The sequence below is a fragment of the Chiloscyllium plagiosum genome, chromosome 9, assembly GCF_004010195.1.
Source record: "Chiloscyllium plagiosum isolate BGI_BamShark_2017 chromosome 9, ASM401019v2, whole genome shotgun sequence".
Taxonomy (NCBI): domain Eukaryota; kingdom Metazoa; phylum Chordata; class Chondrichthyes; order Orectolobiformes; family Hemiscylliidae; genus Chiloscyllium; species Chiloscyllium plagiosum.
The window spans coordinates 54,595,784-54,616,794 of NC_057718.1; the positions used below are offsets into that span (position 1 = coordinate 54,595,784).

A 21,011-nucleotide genomic window follows, 5' to 3' on the forward strand; every position below is an offset into this window, starting at 1 on the left:
AGCAAGCCTGGCTGGCTTCATCCTGCAATCCTCAGGGAAGACAACTTCACTTGGTGCCCTCACTTCATCAATTTATCACCTGTGAATCAATTTGAGGGGGGGGGATTTATAGCTTTTCCATGATTTTCATCAACTCTGTAGGTCTACCTTCCTTCACACTCTTATCAAATAAGCATTTGAATTAATAGCAGGAATAAGTGATTTGGCTGTTTAGCCTGCCCTGTCATTCAACAAGATCATGGCTGCTTTGATTGTAAGCTCAGTTCTATATTCCTGCCTACCTCCTGGTAGCTATTGACTTCCTTGTTCATCAAGAATCTATCTACCATGTATACTATAATCATTACATTGACAGGCACAACTGTTACCATTGACAGTACTGCTGGTTCCCTTTAAATGAAGATTCTTCGTCATTTGGTTAGCAATAAAGTCCATCCCCGGAGTGGTCAGAAAAGCAAGTGAAATCACTCTGAGAAAAATCAACTGCGAGGCACACAAAAGCAATGTCTTTTTTATGGGCTTTTGTGGTGCACTGGTAGTATCATTCTTTCATCGTGTTCCTGATCTGCAGGTACTAAGTTCACAAGATTCTGCTCAGTGTCCTAGGCTGATGACCCAACAATCACTAATTCATTCTGACAATCAGTTATCAATCTGAATCATTAACTCATTTTCTCTCTCCCTAGATGCTTCTAAACTCATTGAGTGTTCCCAGCATTTTCTATTTATATTTCAGCTTTAAAGCATCTGCAGCATTTGCTTTTCAAAGAAAATATGCTGACTGCTACTTATGCAACTTTGTTTTACTCTCAGTAAATGAAAATAACTGAAGCCACAGAATTTTATTGATGAAATAAGTTGACATGATTAGAACTGAGCTGCATTTCCGAAAGGTAGTGCAACTACAAAAGCCAGACTCAGTTTGTTGTCTGTTACAGCAGAGATTGTCATTGTTGAGACCTGTCAGTCCTTACTTTTCACAACATACATAACATTCCTGCATTGAGATTTATTAAAATCAAGCATTTCAGTTTAGCTAAAATGTTGTGTAAATATATATTTTTGATATGCTCATGCAAAGTTCATGCCTTTCTAATGTTCCATCAATGTATTTTGATGGTTATATGGCATTCATGTAAGTAAAGAACACAAGAGCTGATACCCTTTGTACAGTCACGATAAACTTCTCAGCTCCATCATTATACAATTATAGCATGTTGCTAAATTGATGGGACTGGTATTTGCTTTTTGGAAGTATCATCCTCCTGCACAAAATCTGGTATTTTTGCCATATGGTGATGAATGGCAATGTGTGAATTTGCAAATTCACAGGTAGAGTTTACTGGCTGCAAACTGTTCGGGGTGCTCACTTCCTGGGAAGGACTGCTGTTATAAATGCTATAGTAAGGCTCAGTCCATGTGTTGATAGGCGTTGAGTTATTCCGTTCATAATGCTGCTGGCCAATTGACAAATTGGGACTTAACACACTGTCTCTTGAGTGACTGGGGCCACAAGCCTGGTCCACCAACCTTCTCTGTGGCTTAGATGACAACATACAAGCTGAATTTGTTTCATGATGAGATGATTTGTTTCTGTTCATATCCAGGCTCCCTTTGCCCACTGCTTGTAACCGAGTCTTATGCTTGCAACGCATGCAGCCCAGGGTCACATGCTGTGTATACCAAAGAATTCTTTTCCTGAGTCCAGCACTGTTGCGTGAGTATATAAATGGATTTAGTCCCGATTTTAAAAATATTAATGTGAACCCACACAGTTTCAGCTGATTTAAAATAAAACTGCTCCCTGGTGTCAAAACATCTTGCATGAGGGAGATGCCCAAAGGTAGGCAGCAAACGAATACTGAGAGTACAATGACAACACATGTCACCACAGCCTTTGAATCTTTTGCCCCAGAAAGGTTCACTGAAGATACAAGTTGCAACCTCTTTGCAGCACTTTGGACATGGGTCAGAGTTTTGCCATAGGCATGCATTTGCACATGCTGGAGTTTGTTGTAATTCTGAATTCGGTAAAGGTGCTGCATACCAGGCTGTAGATCATCAATCCCTGTGCTCATGAGAGCCTTAGGTCTTGATGTATCAACCTTAATGACAGCACATTTCCTCACTCGTGCATTCTTGTTCAGTGCATAGGCTATCATCATATAGGAAACTGCCACAGTGCCTGCACAAAATGTAAAATCAATAACATATAGATATAATATGATTTTATCATCTTCCTTAATGCATCCAAAGAGGGGAACACATACTTTGGATTTCTCTGGATATGTCCTCATGGTAGCCAGGGTAGACAGAGTAAAACTTACTGTCCATAGACTGATGCTTAGAATAAGTGAACAGGGCAAATAAGCTGTTGTGTTGGGTTGATGGCCCAACACCATCCGCAGGCGATGGAGTGCTATTACTGCCACAGATTTGAGGGACATTATTACGAATCCAGCACTAGTGAGGTGAAAAGTGAAGCAGAAAGCTTCAGAGACGCTGTTGTCTGAATCAAAAATTAAAATGAAAGCAAACATGGGTGTTGTAACACAACAGATGAATAGGTCACAAAAGGAAAGGTTTAGGACCATAAAGTCAAAGTTAGTCCGGAATTTCCTAAATGCTGGATCAAAGAATGACAAGAAGACAATCAGGTTGCCGTACGTTCCCAAACAGAATACAAGTACCAACAGCAGTGTGCATGTGACAAGAGTAGTGGTGTGAATGAGCTCCTGGAGATGTGCCACTGTTGTGTTCACAGCAAACGACACAGATGAGGTGTTGATGGCATTTGGAAAATTCTGGTCTAATGAAGACAAGGTCAAATTCATCTTTCAAAATGTATATTTGGAAAACCTGCTTGGAAAGTGTGAATAGGCAGGTGCCTGTTGAATATTGTTTGCCTTCCTTATGACACCTACATACAATCACAGGCTGTAGGCTAGAAGTAGAGAAGCCATGTACTGGAATGTGCAATTATTCTGGACATAACAGGAAGACCTGGTTCCCCGTTCCTTACCAAGGTTCCTTCCTGGGTTCCCATTCTGTGACCGCCTACAGCCCTCTGAACGGCTGTAGTGCCAATCAACGGAGTCAAATACAAGTGAGATACCAGGAGTTGAAAATGCTGCACAAAATGTGTATTTTATGGTGAAACACCCTCGGAATATTTGAGTCTCTCCGATAGAAACGTGTGGCCGGTTGAAGGGCAGGTTTTTGTACAGTAGGATCCCACAGTGAGAGCCGGCTTCCGTCAGGAAGAGGTTTTTCTAGGACCACCTTCTCCACTCTGATCTCCAGCATCTGCAATCCTCACTTCCCTCCCATCAGGAAGAGCCCAGTCACGGCGTCCTTACCTTGCGGCAAACGTCTGGGCGGGATGCTCGGCCTCAGTCTCCGGGAATGAAAACAGATCAAAGAGGGCCGACTGTAAACAGCTGGGCGAATCCCGACATCCCCCTTTATCAAAGTGTAACTCCCCAAAGCTCGTCCTGGGGCCGCGGTAATTCCTGCTCCATCTGCCCAGCCTGGTCCCAGCGCAGAGACACCGGGAGGGCGGACCCCCACCCCACCCCCCCTGGCCTGCCTGCCTGCCGCTGGGGTGGGGATGATCAGCCTGGTCTGAGACGGAGGGATGGGGGGGTACCGCTCTGTCCCTGCTCCGCACTGCAGCAAGCTCCAGCCCCTGCTCCTGCTGCAGTCCGCAGTCACTGCACAGCAAAGCGGCCTTGACCCTGCTCCCTCCCGCGTTAATATTCACATCGCCTGCAGCAGTAAGTGCACCGACCGAGGCACCAGTTCGGAGCCGGAGGCAAGGGTTAATCCTTGATATCCCAAACTGCATTAAACCGGCTGGCCAAAAGTACATCCAGCAGAAGGGTCCAGGGGACCGGAAGCGTTAACTCTGATATCTCTACACAGATGCTGCCAGACCGGCTGAGTGATTTTTTTTCAGCAAGTTGTGTTTTTTTTGTCTTTATTTGTGACACAACACTTGGGCATTAGGCGTTAAGAACAGGGCTTGTAAGTGTACTAAAAAATGAAGCAAGAGTTAAATAAGTCCAATTTAATTAAATTAAGTCACACCTCAAATTATAAATTCTGAATGATTCATTTCAGCAATGTTATTTCTACTGACATTAAACCTAATGTTTCTAAACTATAAAAATGGAAAGTCTTATGCTCAGAGCAAGTATTTGATAATAAATCCAGAGACCACAGTAAATGCTTATTCTCCCAATTACATTAGGAATCAATATCCAGTACTTTGTTGGAATAAGAGAATAAAAAAGTCTATATAACTGATGTGGACTAGAGGTAAATCATCCAGGAGAAAAGCTGCTCATGAGACACAAAACTGGTGGTGGTTTAACCGGAGGGTCACCACATCTCAGGCAAGGGGAGAGTTCAACGAGGAGAATCCTTCATGGTAACCTCAGCCGGTGCAGGAACTGAACCTATGCTGTTGGAATCATTCTGCATCACCAACCAGCCATTCAGACAACTTAGCAATTTCTATGACACACATTTTCTGTTTCCTGATAGCAACTGAAATTTTATGACAAGTCAAGGGATCAAGATGACAAGAAGGGCATGTAGCAATAATGATGCCAGTAGTAAGCAGGGTAACTAGTCAGAGAAACGTAAATTACGGAAACTGACTCTTCAGTCCAACTTATCCATGCTGACTGATATAGAGTTAAGACCGGCATGTAGTAATAATGATGCCGGTAAGCAGGGTAACTAGTCCATGCTGACCACATACCCCAACCCAATCTAGTTCCCACCTGCCAGCACTCGGCCCATATCCCTCCAAACCCTTCCCATTCATAAACCCATCTGGACGCCTTTTAAAAGTTGCAATTGTACTAGCCTCCACCATTTCCTCTGGCAGCTCATTCCATACACATACCATCCTTCGCATGAAAACGTTGCCCCTTAGGTCTCTTTTATATCTTTCCCCTCTCACCTTAAATTATGATCTCTAGTTCTGGACTCCCTGACCCCAGTGAAAAGACTTTGCCAATTTACCCTATCCATGTCCCTCATAATTTTGTAAACCTCTAGAAGGTCACCGCTCAGCCTCCGACACTCCAGGGAAAACAGTCCCAAGCCTGTTCAGCCTCTCCCTATAGCTCGTATCCTCCAACCCTGGCAACATCCTTGTAAATCTTTTCTGAACCCATTCAAGTTTCACAACATTGTTCCGATAGGAAGACCAGAATTGCATGCAATATTCCAACAGTGGCCTAACCAATGTCCTGTACAGCTGCACCATGACCTCCCAACTCCTGTACTCAATACTCTGACCAATAAAGGAAAGCATACCAAATGCCTTCTTCACTATCCTATCTACCACTTTCAAGGAGCTATGAACCTGCACTCCAAGGTCTCTTTGTTCAGCAACACTCCCTACGACCTTACCATTAAGTGTATAAGTCCTGCTAAGATTTGCTTTCCCAAAATGCAGCACCTTGCATTTATCTGAATTTAACTCCATCTGCCACTTCTCAACCCATTGGCCCATCTGGTCAAGATCCTGTTGTAATCTGAGGTAACCCTCTTCGCTATCCACTACACCTCCAATTTTGGTGTCATCTGCAAACTTACTAACTGTACCTCCTATGCTCGCATCCAAATCATTTATATAAGTGATGAAAAGTAGTGGACCCATCTAAATAAATCTAGTCCCATTTGCCAGTACTTTACCCATATATCTTTAAACCCTTCCAACTCATACACCCATCCTGATGCCTTTTAAATGTTGTAATTGTACCTGCCTCCACCACTTCCTCTGGCAGCTCATTCCATACACGCACCACCTTCTGCATGGAAAAGTTGCCCCGTCGGTCCCTTTAAATCTTTTCCCCCCTCACCCTAAACTCTTTAGTTTTGGATTCCCCCCCTCCCCCCGTCACAGGGAAAAGACCTTGTCTATTTACCCTATCCATGCCCCTCATGATTTTATAAATCTCCATAAGGTCACCCCTCAGACTCTGACACTCCAGGGAATTAGCCCCAGCCTATTCAGCCTCTCCTCATTTGAAGCATTCTCACAGACAGCAAACAAGGAAGTTCATATAGCACTTAATCTCTTTTAAATTTAAATTAAATGTAAATTGGAAATATAAAGAGTAATTGTGGAGAAATGTGTAGGATCATACTCTGGGTGCCAGCTAAATCTGTCCTAACAACAGAGCGTGGAATTTGCTAATGATAAGTGTGAAAATATAAATACTGAGGTAATGAATATGACAGTAGAAAGTTCCTTTAGTAATGGACTGTATGAAAGAAATCATGTAAGAGGTGAAATGGTTCATAAAATTGCAAATTAACGTTCACCCTGGCCTAAGGAGTCCATACAAATATCTCACTGCAAATGGTACTGTCCATGTAGAATCATAGAATTTTACCAAAGTTTATTCGACCCATCATGTCTGTATCAGCTCCTGAAAAATTCCTAATTCTGTTCTCCAGCCCTTTTAATCAATCAATCACTTTCAAATATATATCCAGCTCTTTTGGAACCTTCTATGGTATTTGCCTTCATCACTCTCCCAGGCAGCGCATTCCAAATCCTAACAACTCAGTAAGAAAGTTTCTCATCTTCTGTCTCACAGTCTTGCTGACAATCTTGAAATTATAACTATTAGTCTTTCCAACTAGTGAAAGAAAACAAAAATCGTTTACCCTGTCAAAACTGATCATTATTTTGAACACCTCAATTAGGTCACGTCTTAATCCTCTCTGCTTCAAGGAGAGTAAACCCAATTTCTCTGATCTTTCCTCATATCTAAAATCCTTCATTCCAGGAATCATTCTAGTAAATCTGCTTTGCACCCTCTCCAGGACATTTAACATCTTCCCTGAAATCGGTGCCCATACTGAAAACAACACTCCAAATATGGTCTGACCAATGATCGGCAGAGATGTAGTATAAACTGCTTTGCGTTCATACTCTACCTATTAATCAAAGGATCCTATTGGCCTTCTTAACTGTTTCAACTTGCCCAGTCACCTTCAAAGGGTTATGCACTTGACACAGAGTCTCTCTTCACCTGAATGCCCCTCAAATGTTGTACCATTGAGCCTGTCCTGTCCCTCCATGTTTCTTCTACCAAAATGCATTACCTCACATTTCTGTGCAATGAAATTCATCTGTAAAGTGTCTGCCTATTTGGCCAACTTGTCAATGTCGCTCTGAAGTCATTCAGTATCACCATCACAATTCACTATCCACAAATTTTCTTTTGCATTTTTCTCAAAAGTTCCTTTGGAGCTAAGTAATTGCCCCTGTTTTGGGAAACAATTAGTTCCTATTTTCAGAGCACTTAAATGTTCTGCATGCACGGAGCAGGGCATTCATGAACAAGGGAGAAGTTTTAGGAATTACAAACAAACTCGAAGGTAAACGAATAAAAGGCAAACAAAGTGTTGGGTAGCTGAAAAGAATTGTATGTACTGGATATGCCAAGATACCAGAAAACAGCCAGCCAAATTGTAATGCAGCAAAAGCACTCCCTGATGGGTCAGACAAAGCTAAACCCTGACCAGGTTCAGGATTTTGAAGGAAGATTCAGTGACCAAGAGTTTAGACTAGAGTTTATTACTCAGGAAAAGTGATCGTAAAAATCATCATAGGTTCTTTAGGAACGTACTCCTGGAATATAAGTCAAATGTTATAAAAGCTGCATCTCTGCAGGATGAAAATTTAAAAGGCAAGTACTTTTGAAACCCACTACAGAAATGGACAATATTGAAGCGAGGCTGTGGAAATTAAACAAATGCGCTTCTGGTTTGAATGAAGTGGTAAGGGTTGGGCATTTCTCAGGTGCCTCTTGCTGAAAACAGATAACATCTGGCTTACAACAAACTCAGCAATCTTGTGGTCTCTTAAAAAATACCTAACTTTATACTACACATGGATGATTTTCTGTGTTTAAATTCCATAGGATTGCCCTAGTGTAATAAATAAAAAGGAAATTTAAGATTGAAAGTCAGGCTATGGGTGTCTTTAAATGGATAGGATTAGACAAAAAGTAGAATAAATCAGGAATGAATTTGGATCAGTAGTCGTACTTAGAAAGTACTAAAATGCATCTCGGCAAATCTGACAAGATCCTCAAAGAATGAATTCTTGCATCCTGGGAAGAAACAGACCTACTAAGTCTAAGATGGTTAAACTGGTTGCATACACAGACTAGACTTGCTGCTGGGTATGATATATTGGAACTGAACACTCTGGTGGAACTTGCTACTGTTAATGAAGTCAAGAGCAAATAAAATGTTGAAGAAATGGAGTTCAGAAAAATACAAACTCCAATTGTCCAGTCTTGGGTGACCCAGAAAATATAAAGCGACTACTTTTTAAGTGATATTACACATTCCAATGGTGCAGATGGCTGTTCTGTGTATGGTAGGTTGTTACATATTCCTGGAGGAAAAGAATAGTAAATGTGATCCAATGACTTAGTAAATCAGGAAAATAACAATGATAGATAAAGTACCTTAGTGTTGAATCCTTGGCATTTTTAGAGGCGACAGATACAGTGGGTATTTTTATCCAATATTATAATGGAAATTCTACACAAGGAGTAATGAGAAAACTTGACGAGAGAATGTTGTTTACATAACTATTCTCTTCAAGTGAAGAAGTGTGTCACTGGGAATCGAGGATTAACTTTGCTAGCATGCAGAAAAAGCAGAAAGAAGTCTCCATAATTAAGGCAGTAGATGCAAATCACCATCTGTCAGACAGAAAAACGGGCTTGCTCAAATAAATTATTAGATATCATTGAAGAGGATGCCTGGTGGTACGAAGAGTTACAAGAACACAAATAAAAATGCTTTTCATTCAGATCATTTTGTGATAAAACATTATAATTTTGTTTGCTTAAAGAAGAGGGAATATGTTTTAAGTTGTAGAATATAAAAATGTACAATTTTCATTCATTTCTGTTCAAAGATTATATATCCTGAAGAGTTTTATTTGATGAGAAGTCAGTTTAATAAGAGTTAGGCTTCTGACTAGGGTTAATTGATTAACTGAGTAAATATAAGGGGAGGGTGGAGAAGACAAAGTGGTATGTGGAATAAGTTTAATAAATAAACTCTATCCACCAGAAAAATGCCTTGAGTTCTCGTCCACCAACAGGTTTAGATCCAAACGAACTTGAGATGCAAAAAAGGAGAAGGATTCCACTCCCCTGTTCAACACAATGTTTTTCAGAACTACAATTAGGATTCAAAGCCTCCAGCTTTTGTAACCACAAATGCAGAACACAGTAGTCTCTAAGAATCATCAGTCTGTCTCCCAAAAACATGAGCAAGGGGTATACCAAGTAACGGAGGTTGTCACTACCCTCCAGTAACTTTCTACCTGGTAAAATGAGAATATATTCCAACAACTGAATACGTGATTTTGTTAACATATAGGTACAGATCCATGCATGGAACCAAGAAGGTGAAATAAATCTGACAATTCCAGCAAACTGTAGGGATGGATGTGAAAGAACCTATTTGACCAAATCCAGAACAATTTTATCAGGTGAAGACTGAAGGAATACTGAAGACCGTTGTCCTCCTACAGAATCTGTTTTAATATCTTAAAACTTATTTAAAAATAGACATAAATACGTATCTAAAATAGAGACATTTTCACAAAGTAACACAAATTTGTTACAAACAATCCATTTATTGGCTTTAAAATAACCAAATAGTACATCAAAAACCACTTCTTTTCAGCACTATCCTATATAGTGGTTAAGTCTTTGACATGTTATAATGAGCAACTGCACAACAATATGATCTGACATTTTACCCATAGTTTATCATAATGCTAATCATCCAAAGGATACATATAATGCCTCCACGCATCATATGTAACCAATGTTTAATAGCTGAAAAAAGCAAATATAGGTAAAAACAAATTGGATAAAAAACCGAAAATATTGATACATATTAAAATTATTTAAACACACCAAGACCGACAGCACAATAAACCCTCTCAAGTTTAGCAAAGCTGGGGGCTAAAATATTTTCTCGAAAGCATAAACCATATAACTATGAGTAAAGCACATGACTTGAAGACAAAACCACTATTAAGTTTACACCATTCTACAAATGAATCTCAAGATCACAAGACTATGTCTTTAAAGATTACATTTTGTACAAATGTATTAGCTCATCTCCTGTTTCTACAGTTTTTACATTTCTTACAGCTCTACATATAAGTTATGAAATAGCCAGTGGAGCTGTCATAAGAGCAGTCAAGAAATTGAGGAAGTTGAGCCAAAACTGTACAAGAATTTTACAAATTCAGCAGAATGACTTTTGTTTAATTACAATGTTTTTGTAAGTAAGCAAAAAAACTGTCTATATATTAGTGAAAATTCTACTAAACATTTACATACGTACACATTTTCTGCTGTTCTGTAAATTTGTATGTATTTGGACTGAAAAAGATCCATGTCTTTAAGGGAACAAAAAGATTATATTTGCAGCTTCTTGGGTCTTCAGAAGATTGATGCGGCTAAAGGGATTCTCAGGCGTATGTACAAAACAAATGTCCTCCTTAGTTCATTAACAGTAGCACCAAGACTCCTTTCCATCTGTGTCAACAGAACTACTATCTACGAAAAAAAACCAAAAATGTGGTGAGATCTAAATTGGTCTGATTCAAAGACCGATCAGGTTTAAAGTTGGAACAGAAATTAAATATTTACACTTCTCTACACAGAAGTTAAAAAAGAACTGAAGATATACTTCCGAATGAGGTACTAAAAGAGGGAAACATATTAGAAGGAGCAACTTTGAAACACTGAATGCTGCAGCATAGAACATAGAACACTACAGCACAGTACAGGCCCTTCGGTTCTTGATGTTGCGCCGACCTGTCATACCTAACCTATGCTAACCATCTAACCTACACTATTCCATGTACATCCATATGCTTGTCCATGACGATTTAAATGTACTTAAAGTTGGCAAATCGTTGCAGACAAAGCATTCCATACCCTTACTACTCTCTGAGTAAAGAAACTACCGCTGACATCTGTCCTATATCTATCACCCCTCAATTTAAAGCTATACCCTCTCGTGCTCGCTGTTACCATACTTGGAAAAAGGCTCTGCCTGTCCACCCTATCTAACCCTCTGATTATCTTATATATCTCTAATAAGTCACATCTCAACCTTCTTCTCTCTAACAAAAACAGCCTCAAGTTCCTCAGCCTTTCCTCGTAAGACCTTCCCTCCATACCAGGCAACATCCTAGTAAATCTCCTCTGCACCCTTTCCAAAGCTTCCACATCTTTCTTATAATGCAGTGACCAGAACTGTACACATTTGCCTACTACCTTTGAAGTAAAAAGATTACCACAAAGTGCATCATTAGGGATAATTTAAAAATAACAGATACATTAGGAGGGCTCAAACAACACAAAACTATAGATAAATTTTTAAATAATTCATGTAATGAGGGCATCACTGGCAATTGCCAGCATCTATTGCCCATCTTTATTTTACCTTGAACTGAATTGTTTGCTAGGTCATTTCAGAGAGCAGTTAAAAGTCAACAAGGGAGCTCTTGTGGTGCAATGGGTTCTGTCACTATCTCTGAACCAGGAGACCCAGGTTTGAGTCCCACTTGTTCCTGAGTGTGCACTGTAATTCTCTGATAGGGTAATTAGAAAAGATTAGGTGTCTACCACATTAGAGTGAATCTAGTGTCATATGTAGGCCATAACAGTTAAAGATGGGAGATTGCCTTCCTTAAAGAACATTAGTGATAGCTTTGATGATGAAGAATGATGGATTCATGGTCACTATTACAGAGATAAGCTTTAAAATTTAATTAATAAAGCCTGCAATATCAGGTCCATCAGCTACCAATGTGACCCCAGTCCAATAGTTTTGACCTGTAGATTATTTATCCAGTGACATTACCGCAACCACCATTTCCCTTGAATTAGGAATTTGAAGGAAGAAAAGGAAGCAGAGGGAATACAGAGGAAATTGCAAATGGACTCTTCTACACAAAAGATTTCGTGGTCAAGGGAAGAGGTAGCAGCAGGAACAGTTGGATGGATGATCTCTAACTTTATCAAGAACTACAAGTTGTCATATTTAATGTTAATGAAAGGAAGGGAAGTCAAGCAGCAACTGTAATGGCCTGCCTTTAGCCTTGTGTTCATTGCAAAATGTACATCAAATGGATGCAAAGATACATAGGAAAGGCAAGTAAGCAAAGAGAATATCTTGGTGAAAAACTGATGGGAGGATGGAGATGAATCATCAAACCTGAAAACTGAGGATGTGTTGGGATAAAACTTACAACAGAAAGCATGATGCTTTCTATACATTTAACACAGCTTTCTTTATATTCTATTAAATATTTAGCACTGATTTTAAAATAGCTGCAACATGGGTTGGTACCTGGGACTTCGATGTTGTGGCCATTTCAGGGGCATGGGTAGAGCAGGGACAGGAATGGTTGTTGCAGCTCCGGAATTTAGATGTTTCAGTAAGAACAGTGAAAATGGTAACAGAGGGGGAGGTGTGACATTGTTAGTTAAGGACAGTGGCAGAAAGGACGTTTGAGGTCTCATCTACTGAGGTAATATGGGCTGAGGTTAGAAACAGGAAAGGACAGGTCACTCTGTTGAGAGCTTTCTATTGGCCTCCGAACACTTCCAGAGTTGTAGAGAAAAGGATAGCAAAGATGATTCTGGATAAGAGTGAGAATAACAGGTCAGTTGTTATGGGGGACTTTAACTTTACAAATATTGACTGGAAATTCTACAGTTTGAGTACTTTCGATGGGTCTGTTTTTGTCCAATGAGTGCAGGAGGGTTTCCTGACACAGTATGTAGACAGACCAACAAGGAGCGATGCCACACTGGATTTGGTACTGGGGAATGAACCTGGCCAGGTGTTAGATTTGGAGGTAGGTGAGCACTTTGGCGATAGTGACCACAATTCAGTTATGTTTACTTTAGCATTGGAAAGGAATAGGTATATGCCGTAAGGCAAGAGTTACAGCTGGGGTAAAGGCAATTATAATGTGATTAGGCAAGATTCAGGATACATAGGATGGGCATAATTGAAATGCAGAGCTTATTCAAGGAACAGCGACTGCACGTCCTTGGTAAATATGTACCGGTCAGGCAGGGAGGAAGTGGTCGAGCGAGGGAGCCATGATTTACTAAAAACGTTGAAACTCCTGTAAAAAGGAAGAAGGAGGCTTATATTAGGATCAGAGATGAAGGCTCAGTTAGAGCGCTTGAGAGTTACAAGCTAGTCAAGAAGATCCTAAAAAGAGAGCTAAGAGCTAGGACGGGACATTGGCAGATAGGATCAAGGAAAACCCTAAAGCTTTCTATATGTATATCAGGAATAAAAGAATGACTAGCTTAAAATTAGGGCCAATCAAGGACAGTAGTGGGAAGTTGTGCGTGGAGTCCAAGGAGAAAGGAGAAGCACTAAATGAATTTTTTCATCAGTATCCACAATGTTGTAGACGAGAATATGGAAACCAGATGGAACGGAGGTTCTCAAGGAGGAGGTGTTAGCAATTCTGGGAAGTGTGAAAATAGACAAGTCCCCTGGGCCGGATGGGAATTTGTCCTAGGATTTTCTGGGAAGACAGGGAGGAGATTTCCTTTGGCTTTGATTTTTATGTTGTCATTGTCTACAGGAAGACTGGAGGATAGCACATGTTGTCCCCTTGTTCATGAAGGGGAGTAGAGACAACCTGGGAATTATAGACCTTTAATTTTAAGTAGTGAGCCTTACTTTGGCTGTGGGTAAAGTGTTGGAAAAGGTTATAAGAGATAGGATTTATCATCTAGAAAGGAATACATTGATTAGGGATAGTCACAGTTTTGTGAAGTGTAGGTCATGCCTCACAAACCTAGAGTTCTTTGAAAAGGTGACCAAACAGGTGGATGAGGGTAAAGTTGTAGATGTTGTGTATGGATTTCAGTAAGGCGTTTGATAAGGTTCCCCACAGTAGGCTATTGCACAAAATATGGATGCATGGAACCGAGGGTGATTTAGTGGTTTGGATCGGAAATTGGTGAGCTGAAAGACGACAAGAGGGTGGTGGTTGATGGGATATGTTCATCCTGGAGGTCAGTTACTAGTGGTGTACTGCAAGGATCGGTTTTGGGGCCACTGCTTTTTGTCATTTTTATAAATGACCTGGAATTAGGGCATAGAAGGATGGGTTAGTGAATTTGTGGATGACCGTAAGGTTGGTGGAATTGTGGACAGTGCCAAAGGATGTTGCGGGTTACAGAGGGACATAGATAAGCTGTAGAGCTGGGCTGAGAGGTGCCAGATGAAGTTTAATGTGGAAAGTGTGAGGTGATTCACTTTGGAAAGAGCACAGGAATAAAGAGTACTGATGAACAGAAAGGTTTAGGTGTCCAGGTACATAGATCCTTAAAAGTTACCACCCAGTTTGATAGGGTTGTTAAGAAGGCATATGGTGTATTAGTTTTTACTGGTAGAGGGATTGACTTTCAGAGCCATGAGGTCATGTTGCAGCTGTACAAAACTTTGGTGCGGCCACACTTGGAATATTGCCTACAGTTCTGGCCACAACATTATAGGATGGACATGGAAGCTTTGGAAAGGGTTCACAGGAAATTTACTAGGGTGTGGCCTGTTATAGAGGAAAGGTCTTATGAGAAAAGGCTGAGGGACTTGAGGCCGTTTTCGTTAGAGAGAAGGTGGTTGAGAGGTGACTTAACTGAGACAGAAGATAATCAGAAGATTTGATCGAGTGGACAGTGAGAGCCTTTTTTGGAGGATGGTGATGGCTAGCACAAGGGGACATAGCATTAAATTGAGGGGTGGTAGTTATAGGACAGATGTCAGAGATAGTTTCTTTACTCTGCGAATAGGAGGAGCATGGAACTCGCTGTCTGCAACAGTAGTAGACACGCCACTTTTAAGGACATTTAAATGGTCATTGGATAAACATATGGATAATAGTGGAATAGTGTAGATTAGATGGGCTTCAGATTGGTTCCACAGGTCAGTGCAACATTGAGGGCCAAACGGCCTGTACTGCACTGTAATATTCTATGTTCTATAATTGCTTAATAGCTGTATCATAGCACTTTCCCCCCTTTATTGGAATATATTAATTTGTAACTTCCATCTCCATTCCAATATTTATTATTAATGCAGTTGACAATTTTCTGTTTAATCTGAATATGGTCCCATTAAGTTACATGATATATATTTTAATTTCACCAAGTATCCTCATCTTCACTTTTTCTCATAGAACTTAATTACATTATGATCACCATTTCCTCAATGATCCTCTAATTTCTCTCCTTATTACCCAGAAGCGGGTTGAGGAATCCCTCCTTGAAGGAACAGCAATATTTTAAATAAACAACAGAAACTAGTTCCTTTCCTCACCGCAAAGTACTCGTTATTCTGGTCCAGTAGCGGATGACAGAAATCACAATTTTGATTTTGTTGCTAATCATAGAAAGACAAATTCATGCAAAGTTTAGAACATTTTTCCCCTATCTCAGAAAACCTCCTTAGTTTATCTCCGTTATTTTACCTTATCCTGGGAGCATTTTATTGATTTTTATATGCAAATAAGTGCTATGGAAAAGCTCTGGAAGCTGATTCAGAGATTCACATGCTTGAACAAAAGTATATAGCAGTGGCCAGCCATTAGTGAATTTCACATTTATAAGAAGTTCCTCAAGTCAGTATAGTAATGCTGACTCTCAACTACCACAATTATAATGATCAGATTTAGTGCTCAAAACTAGGGTGCAATGAAAATAAAACACAGAACTGACGATATTAATTAATAGTTTTGAGATAACTCAATAACATAAGAGATATTTCTCTGAATTCACTGCAGAATTACTTGCTCATTTATTCTAGGACCATACTGACGAAACGCTACTGAGTGCATATGCACCTGATTAGGGAGCATTAATCAAAAAGGTAGTGTGCCATTTACTTTCCCAGCAAAGGCAAATGTAATCTAATCAATAATTTATCCCAAGACAGTATTCAATTTGTGCAGGTACAGAGATGAGGAAGTAAATACATAAATCATTCAAGGGAAATTACAAATACAATATTTAACAAAATAGGTGCAGGCTATAGTGATCCACTCATTTAAGTTTTGCTTTGCTGCTCAACTCAAGTTCAAGTGAGCCAAGTAAAACTACTTCAGTCCTTGTATTAATATGAAGCTACATCTTCATTCCATTATAATCTATTGCTTGAGACCAACTGCTATTCCAAACACACTGCAATGCTCCAAATAATTTTGCACAATACAGAATATAATCTTGAAGCTCAATTCGCTGCCTCCCAAAGATTCAGCATTTTCGTATTTGTGATATTCTAATTATTAGCAATAAATTAACAGGTGATAACAGGATGCGACAAATATCAGATTTTGTAAGTATTTGATTTCAATAGCTTTTATACCTTCTCAGGCATAATAACATGGTGACACAAGGAGATCTGCAAGAATCACCAACTGATCATCTGTGAATTGCTGCTTGTGTTCTTGCCAGTTATCGTGGTGAGTTCTTCGAAAATTGGATAAAGTTTTCTTCACCGTCATCTGCAGAAACAATGAAGTTTGAAACACTTGAGTGAAATGTATAATTGCAAATTATTAAGGACAAAATTAATCTAATATGAATCAATACGTAATTGAAAAACATGAGCTGGCATGTGCTGAAAAATAACTGCACCTGAATAATACAGAATAATAAAACATCGACTAGGTTGAGCACAAAGTAGCAAAAATAAATTGAGTGGTGGAACAAATCGGTGTTAGTGACATAAGGTATGCATTTTGAAACAGAATTCAGGACCAAAAAGGCAATAAAGCTGCATGGAGTCTCAGCAAGAGGCTAGAGTCAAGAAAGGATGCACTTCTTGGGGAAAGTTGAAAAAAAATGACTTTGGCGCATCTGATGAACCCACAAGAAAATGATTCGGCAACAGTTGGAGAGCAAACTGATCCTGTGCTCAAAGATATCAGAAGTCGGGGCAAATTATACATAAAAACAGATGTTTGCATATGGAATTATTTGTGGTAGGAGAATGTTTTACTGAAGATGATGTGTTGGCTAATCCACTACATTAAACCAAGCTAAATGCTGAGAGGTCCACAGGACCTAGTGGTTTACATCCTAAGGTCATATGAATATACAAACATGAGAATTAGGAGTAGGAGTGGGGAATTCAGGTCCTCTAGCCTATTCGGCCATTAAGTAATATCACAGATGTGATTGTGAACTCTTTTCTGTCTGTACCCATTACCCTTTGACTCCTTTGTTAGCCAAGAAACTATTTGACTTAGTCTTAAAAGTATTCTGTAACCTTACCTCCACTGTTCTACGGGGAAAAGTTCCACAAACTAATCATCCTTTGGGCACTGCACCCTCTGGTTCTAATCTCTTCAGCACCTACCCTGTGAAGTCCACTTAGGGTCTTACGCGCTTCAATAAGATCACCTCTTGTTCTTCTAAATTCATGAACACAATTGGATCCAAGATTTCTTCATAAGACAAACCAATCATCCCAGGAATCAGTGGAGTGAAATTGTCTGCACTTCTCCTAATGCAATTATATCTAAGATTTGGGTGCAAGTTTAAGGTGAGAAGCAAATTGGTTAGAGGGGATCTGAGAACAAGTTTATTTCACCCAGAGGGTGGTAGAAATATGGAACTTGCTCTCTGAGAAAGTGATGTACTTAAATTGTCAGGGCATAGTAGACTATAGATCAAGGTAACTGGGATTAGTTTGATGTTTGTTGATCAGCATAGCACAAAGGTCCTGTTTCTATGAAGAAGGGCTTATGCCCGAAACGTTCCCTGGATGCTGCCTGACCTGCTGCGCTTTTCCAGCAACACATTTTCAGCCCTGTTTCTATGTTAACTGACTTGCTGACTCTAAAACGTCATTATCCAAATACCAAGGGGGCTAGAACATCTACTTGCTCATGACTTCGTGGAACCATCTCCAGAGACCAGAACATTATAGAGGCAGATGCAAAGCTGCACCATCTACTATCACAATACCACTGCTACTTTGGAGCACAGGATAGCATGGATAAGTAGCTAGCCTGCAACATGGCAAAAATATGCTGGCCCATGGAAGAATGTGCTGCGGAGGGAGCAGACAGGGCAAGCCCCAATTCAACAACTGTATAAAGCACCATCTCTACCAGAGAGAAGCTTTCATTTCTCTACAAACTCAGCCTGAACCTTGGATTTCTTTTGCCTGCTCTCTTATTTTTGGTTCCCAACCCTAGTAAACACTGTCAAGGTTTGAAATGTTTTGGGATTTTGTTAATGTCTTAAAAAAAAACTTATTACTAATAAAAGTTATATTTCCCTTTTGTTGTTTATGTTCTTATACACTTAAACAACAGCCCATTTTCTGCTGTCATTACTACCAAGATCCCTGCTTATGTGCAAAGCTAACCTGAAACTGCACAATGATGTACCAGCTACGCATGTGGACAGAACAGCATACTTCCATTCAAAGCAATGTATTAGTTTCAAATCACTCAGATGTAAAATTTACACATACCAGAAAATGTAGTCTATATGGCCAATCTAATACAATTTAATATTGGGTGACATGAATGGAGATATGCAGTTGGAGCTCCTCATGGAATTAGAAATAGGTAATTTGAGGTTTTTGATATTGCCATATTCACAATTCAACACAACATCTGAAAATGCAATGTATTTAAATAATTGTTTCATTTTACCTCTATAGGTTGTGGATCATTAAGGTGAACACTGAGGTTCATCAGAAGTTGTGGCATCCAAGTTGGCACTTCATACGGGCTCGATAAAATGCAGGCACTTAGTCCCAATACTCCAGCGTGTCGACGAACCAAATCTACAGGGGTGGGCGAAAACCATTAGAAATTTTATCAAATCTGCATCCTCAAAAAACTCAGTGAATTTTAACTTTTGCTCACTTATTGCACGTTCATCTTCCAGACAACCAAAAGGGGAAACCAAAATGTAAAATATTAGATGATTAACTTCTAAGTAGCTTCTGACACACAGGCTAATTCTTCTTACCTGCTGGAGGAATTGTATCCACTGCTATGCCTGGATCTCTCTTTCTCTTCTTTGGAAGTCTGGTCTTGCAGAGCTGTTCAAAATGACTCTGCATGGAGGAATCCATGGTCAGGAAGTTGCACTGTAACAGACCACTAAGGGTGGTGGCAGCCATTTCTCTTGTCTGTGAGCAGAAAATGGAAGCTCATTAGTTGATATCCACTGTTCACACAATGTTCTCAACACACCATCCTGCTTCATGTCCATTCCTTCAGTACCACAACAAAGCCCATTAATTCCAAACTCACTCCAAAACATACAGCAAATTATTAGCTTAATATTGATAACAGACCCATTTGTAAACTTTGCGAAGTGCGTAAACATCTTGCTGCCACACTATCTGAATCCCGATAAGATTCTTATCCCATCAGCTTCAAAATAACCCCAAGTTATTAATGAAATTCTGTGCTTGGACAAATGCATTGTGCCTCTTTAACCTCTCTGCAGCTTTTAGCATAGTCAACCATATTATTTTCTTAATCATCTGAGATGGTTTTGCTTGGTTCTAATCCTAACCCTTTATGTATTGCCCAAGTGCCTCCAGGAATTTTATTTCTCTTCCCGTGCTTCCACCATCACATGTAGAATCCCTCAAGTTACCTGCTTCCTTTATCTAATTTACCAAACCCTTGACAATGAGGTGAAGTGACATGTACATTCTATGTTACCTGTCTGACAAACCTGGGCAAGCTGTAACTTCCTCCAGCAAATCACTGTCCCCGTCACAAACTCTATTTTCTAGTGAAAAGACGACAGAATGATCTAGACCGTTCAGAACTTGCGGGCACTATTTTGAACTCTAAGCTGTGGTACTGACGACTTTATAATTATAAAGATGTGGAGATGCTAGTGTTAGATTGGGGTGGACACGCTTAGAAGTCAAATGACACCAGGTTATAATCCAACAGGTATATCTGAAATCACAAGCTTTCAGAGCACTGCTCCTTCATAAGGTGAAGTGCTTTAACTGACGAAGGAACAGTGGTCTGAAAGCTCGTGATTTCAAATAAGCCTGTTGAGCTATAACCTAGTGTCGTATGACTTCTAATCATAACAAAAACAATCTACATCCACTTCTATAACACTGGAGAAAGAAGGCAGAACCCAGTAATGAAAGAAGACAGTTGAAGATGACAGAGATTAGATTAGATTCCTTACAGTGTGGAAACAGGCCTGTCGGCCCAACCAGTCCACATCGACCTTCCGAAGAGTAACCCGCCCAGACCCATTTCCCTCTGACTAATGCACCGAACACTACGGGCAATTTAGCATGGTCAATTCACCTGACCTACACATCTTTGGACTGTGGGAGGAAACCAGAGCACCCGGAGGAAACCCATGCAGACACATGGAGAAAGTGCAAACTCCACACAGACAGTCGCCAGAGGCTGGAATCGAACCTGGGACCCTGGTGCTGTGAGGCAACAGTGCTAACCACTGAGCCAATGGGGTCACAAAATCAATAAACATAAGCCTGATCACATAAGGCGGTGTCTTTACAAGCATTAAACACTGAAATCAGCTGCAAACAACATTAGAAACTTTTGGTAGAGGTTAAAAATTCCAGCTCTCAGGATGGATGTCAACACAATGAAAAATGTTAATTTGGCTGTGTTGACCATGAGCTCTGCTACTGCTGTTGAAGAAACCTAAAAATGTATAGTATGTTACATAAATACAAAAAGGAATAATTTAAAAACTGCTTACAGTGCAATTCTAAAAAACAGTTCCAAAAGCATCTGACTTGACACAGCACACCACCCATCCCTAGCTATACAGTATAACAAAGGTTGGAGGTGCCGTTGATTCTATCAAAGGCTATTGCAGGCTGCATAGACAGGATGCAGAGCTGGGCTGAGAAAT

The 21,011-nt window shown here is 40.0% G+C and overlaps 2 protein-coding genes across 4 annotated transcripts in view; both read right to left on the reverse strand.

Annotated features, from left to right (window-relative positions):
- Positions 1–835: 835 nt before the first annotated feature.
- Positions 836–4,106, reverse strand: gpr75 (G protein-coupled receptor 75). The gene has a single exon (XM_043696813.1). The coding sequence runs from the start codon at positions 2,832–2,834 to the stop codon at positions 1,221–1,223; it is 1,614 nt and encodes a 537-aa protein (XP_043552748.1). The 5' UTR covers positions 2,835–4,106; the 3' UTR covers positions 836–1,220.
- Positions 4,107–9,677: 5,571 nt separating this feature from the next.
- Positions 9,678–21,011, reverse strand: part of LOC122552867 (proteasome activator complex subunit 4-like) — a 193,287-nt gene continuing 181,953 nt past the window's right edge. For all 3 annotated transcript variants that reach the window (XM_043695950.1, XM_043695949.1, XM_043695948.1), the window contains 4 exons: positions 19,110–19,272; positions 18,788–18,921; positions 16,483–16,621; positions 9,678–10,634 (listed from right to left, as the gene is read on the reverse strand). In XM_043695950.1, coding sequence (XP_043551885.1) covers positions 16,487–16,621; positions 18,788–18,921; positions 19,110–19,272 — 432 coding nt within the window. In that variant the 3' untranslated portion in view covers positions 9,678–10,634; positions 16,483–16,486. The remainder of the gene's footprint in view (positions 10,635–16,482; positions 16,622–18,787; positions 18,922–19,109; positions 19,273–21,011) is intronic.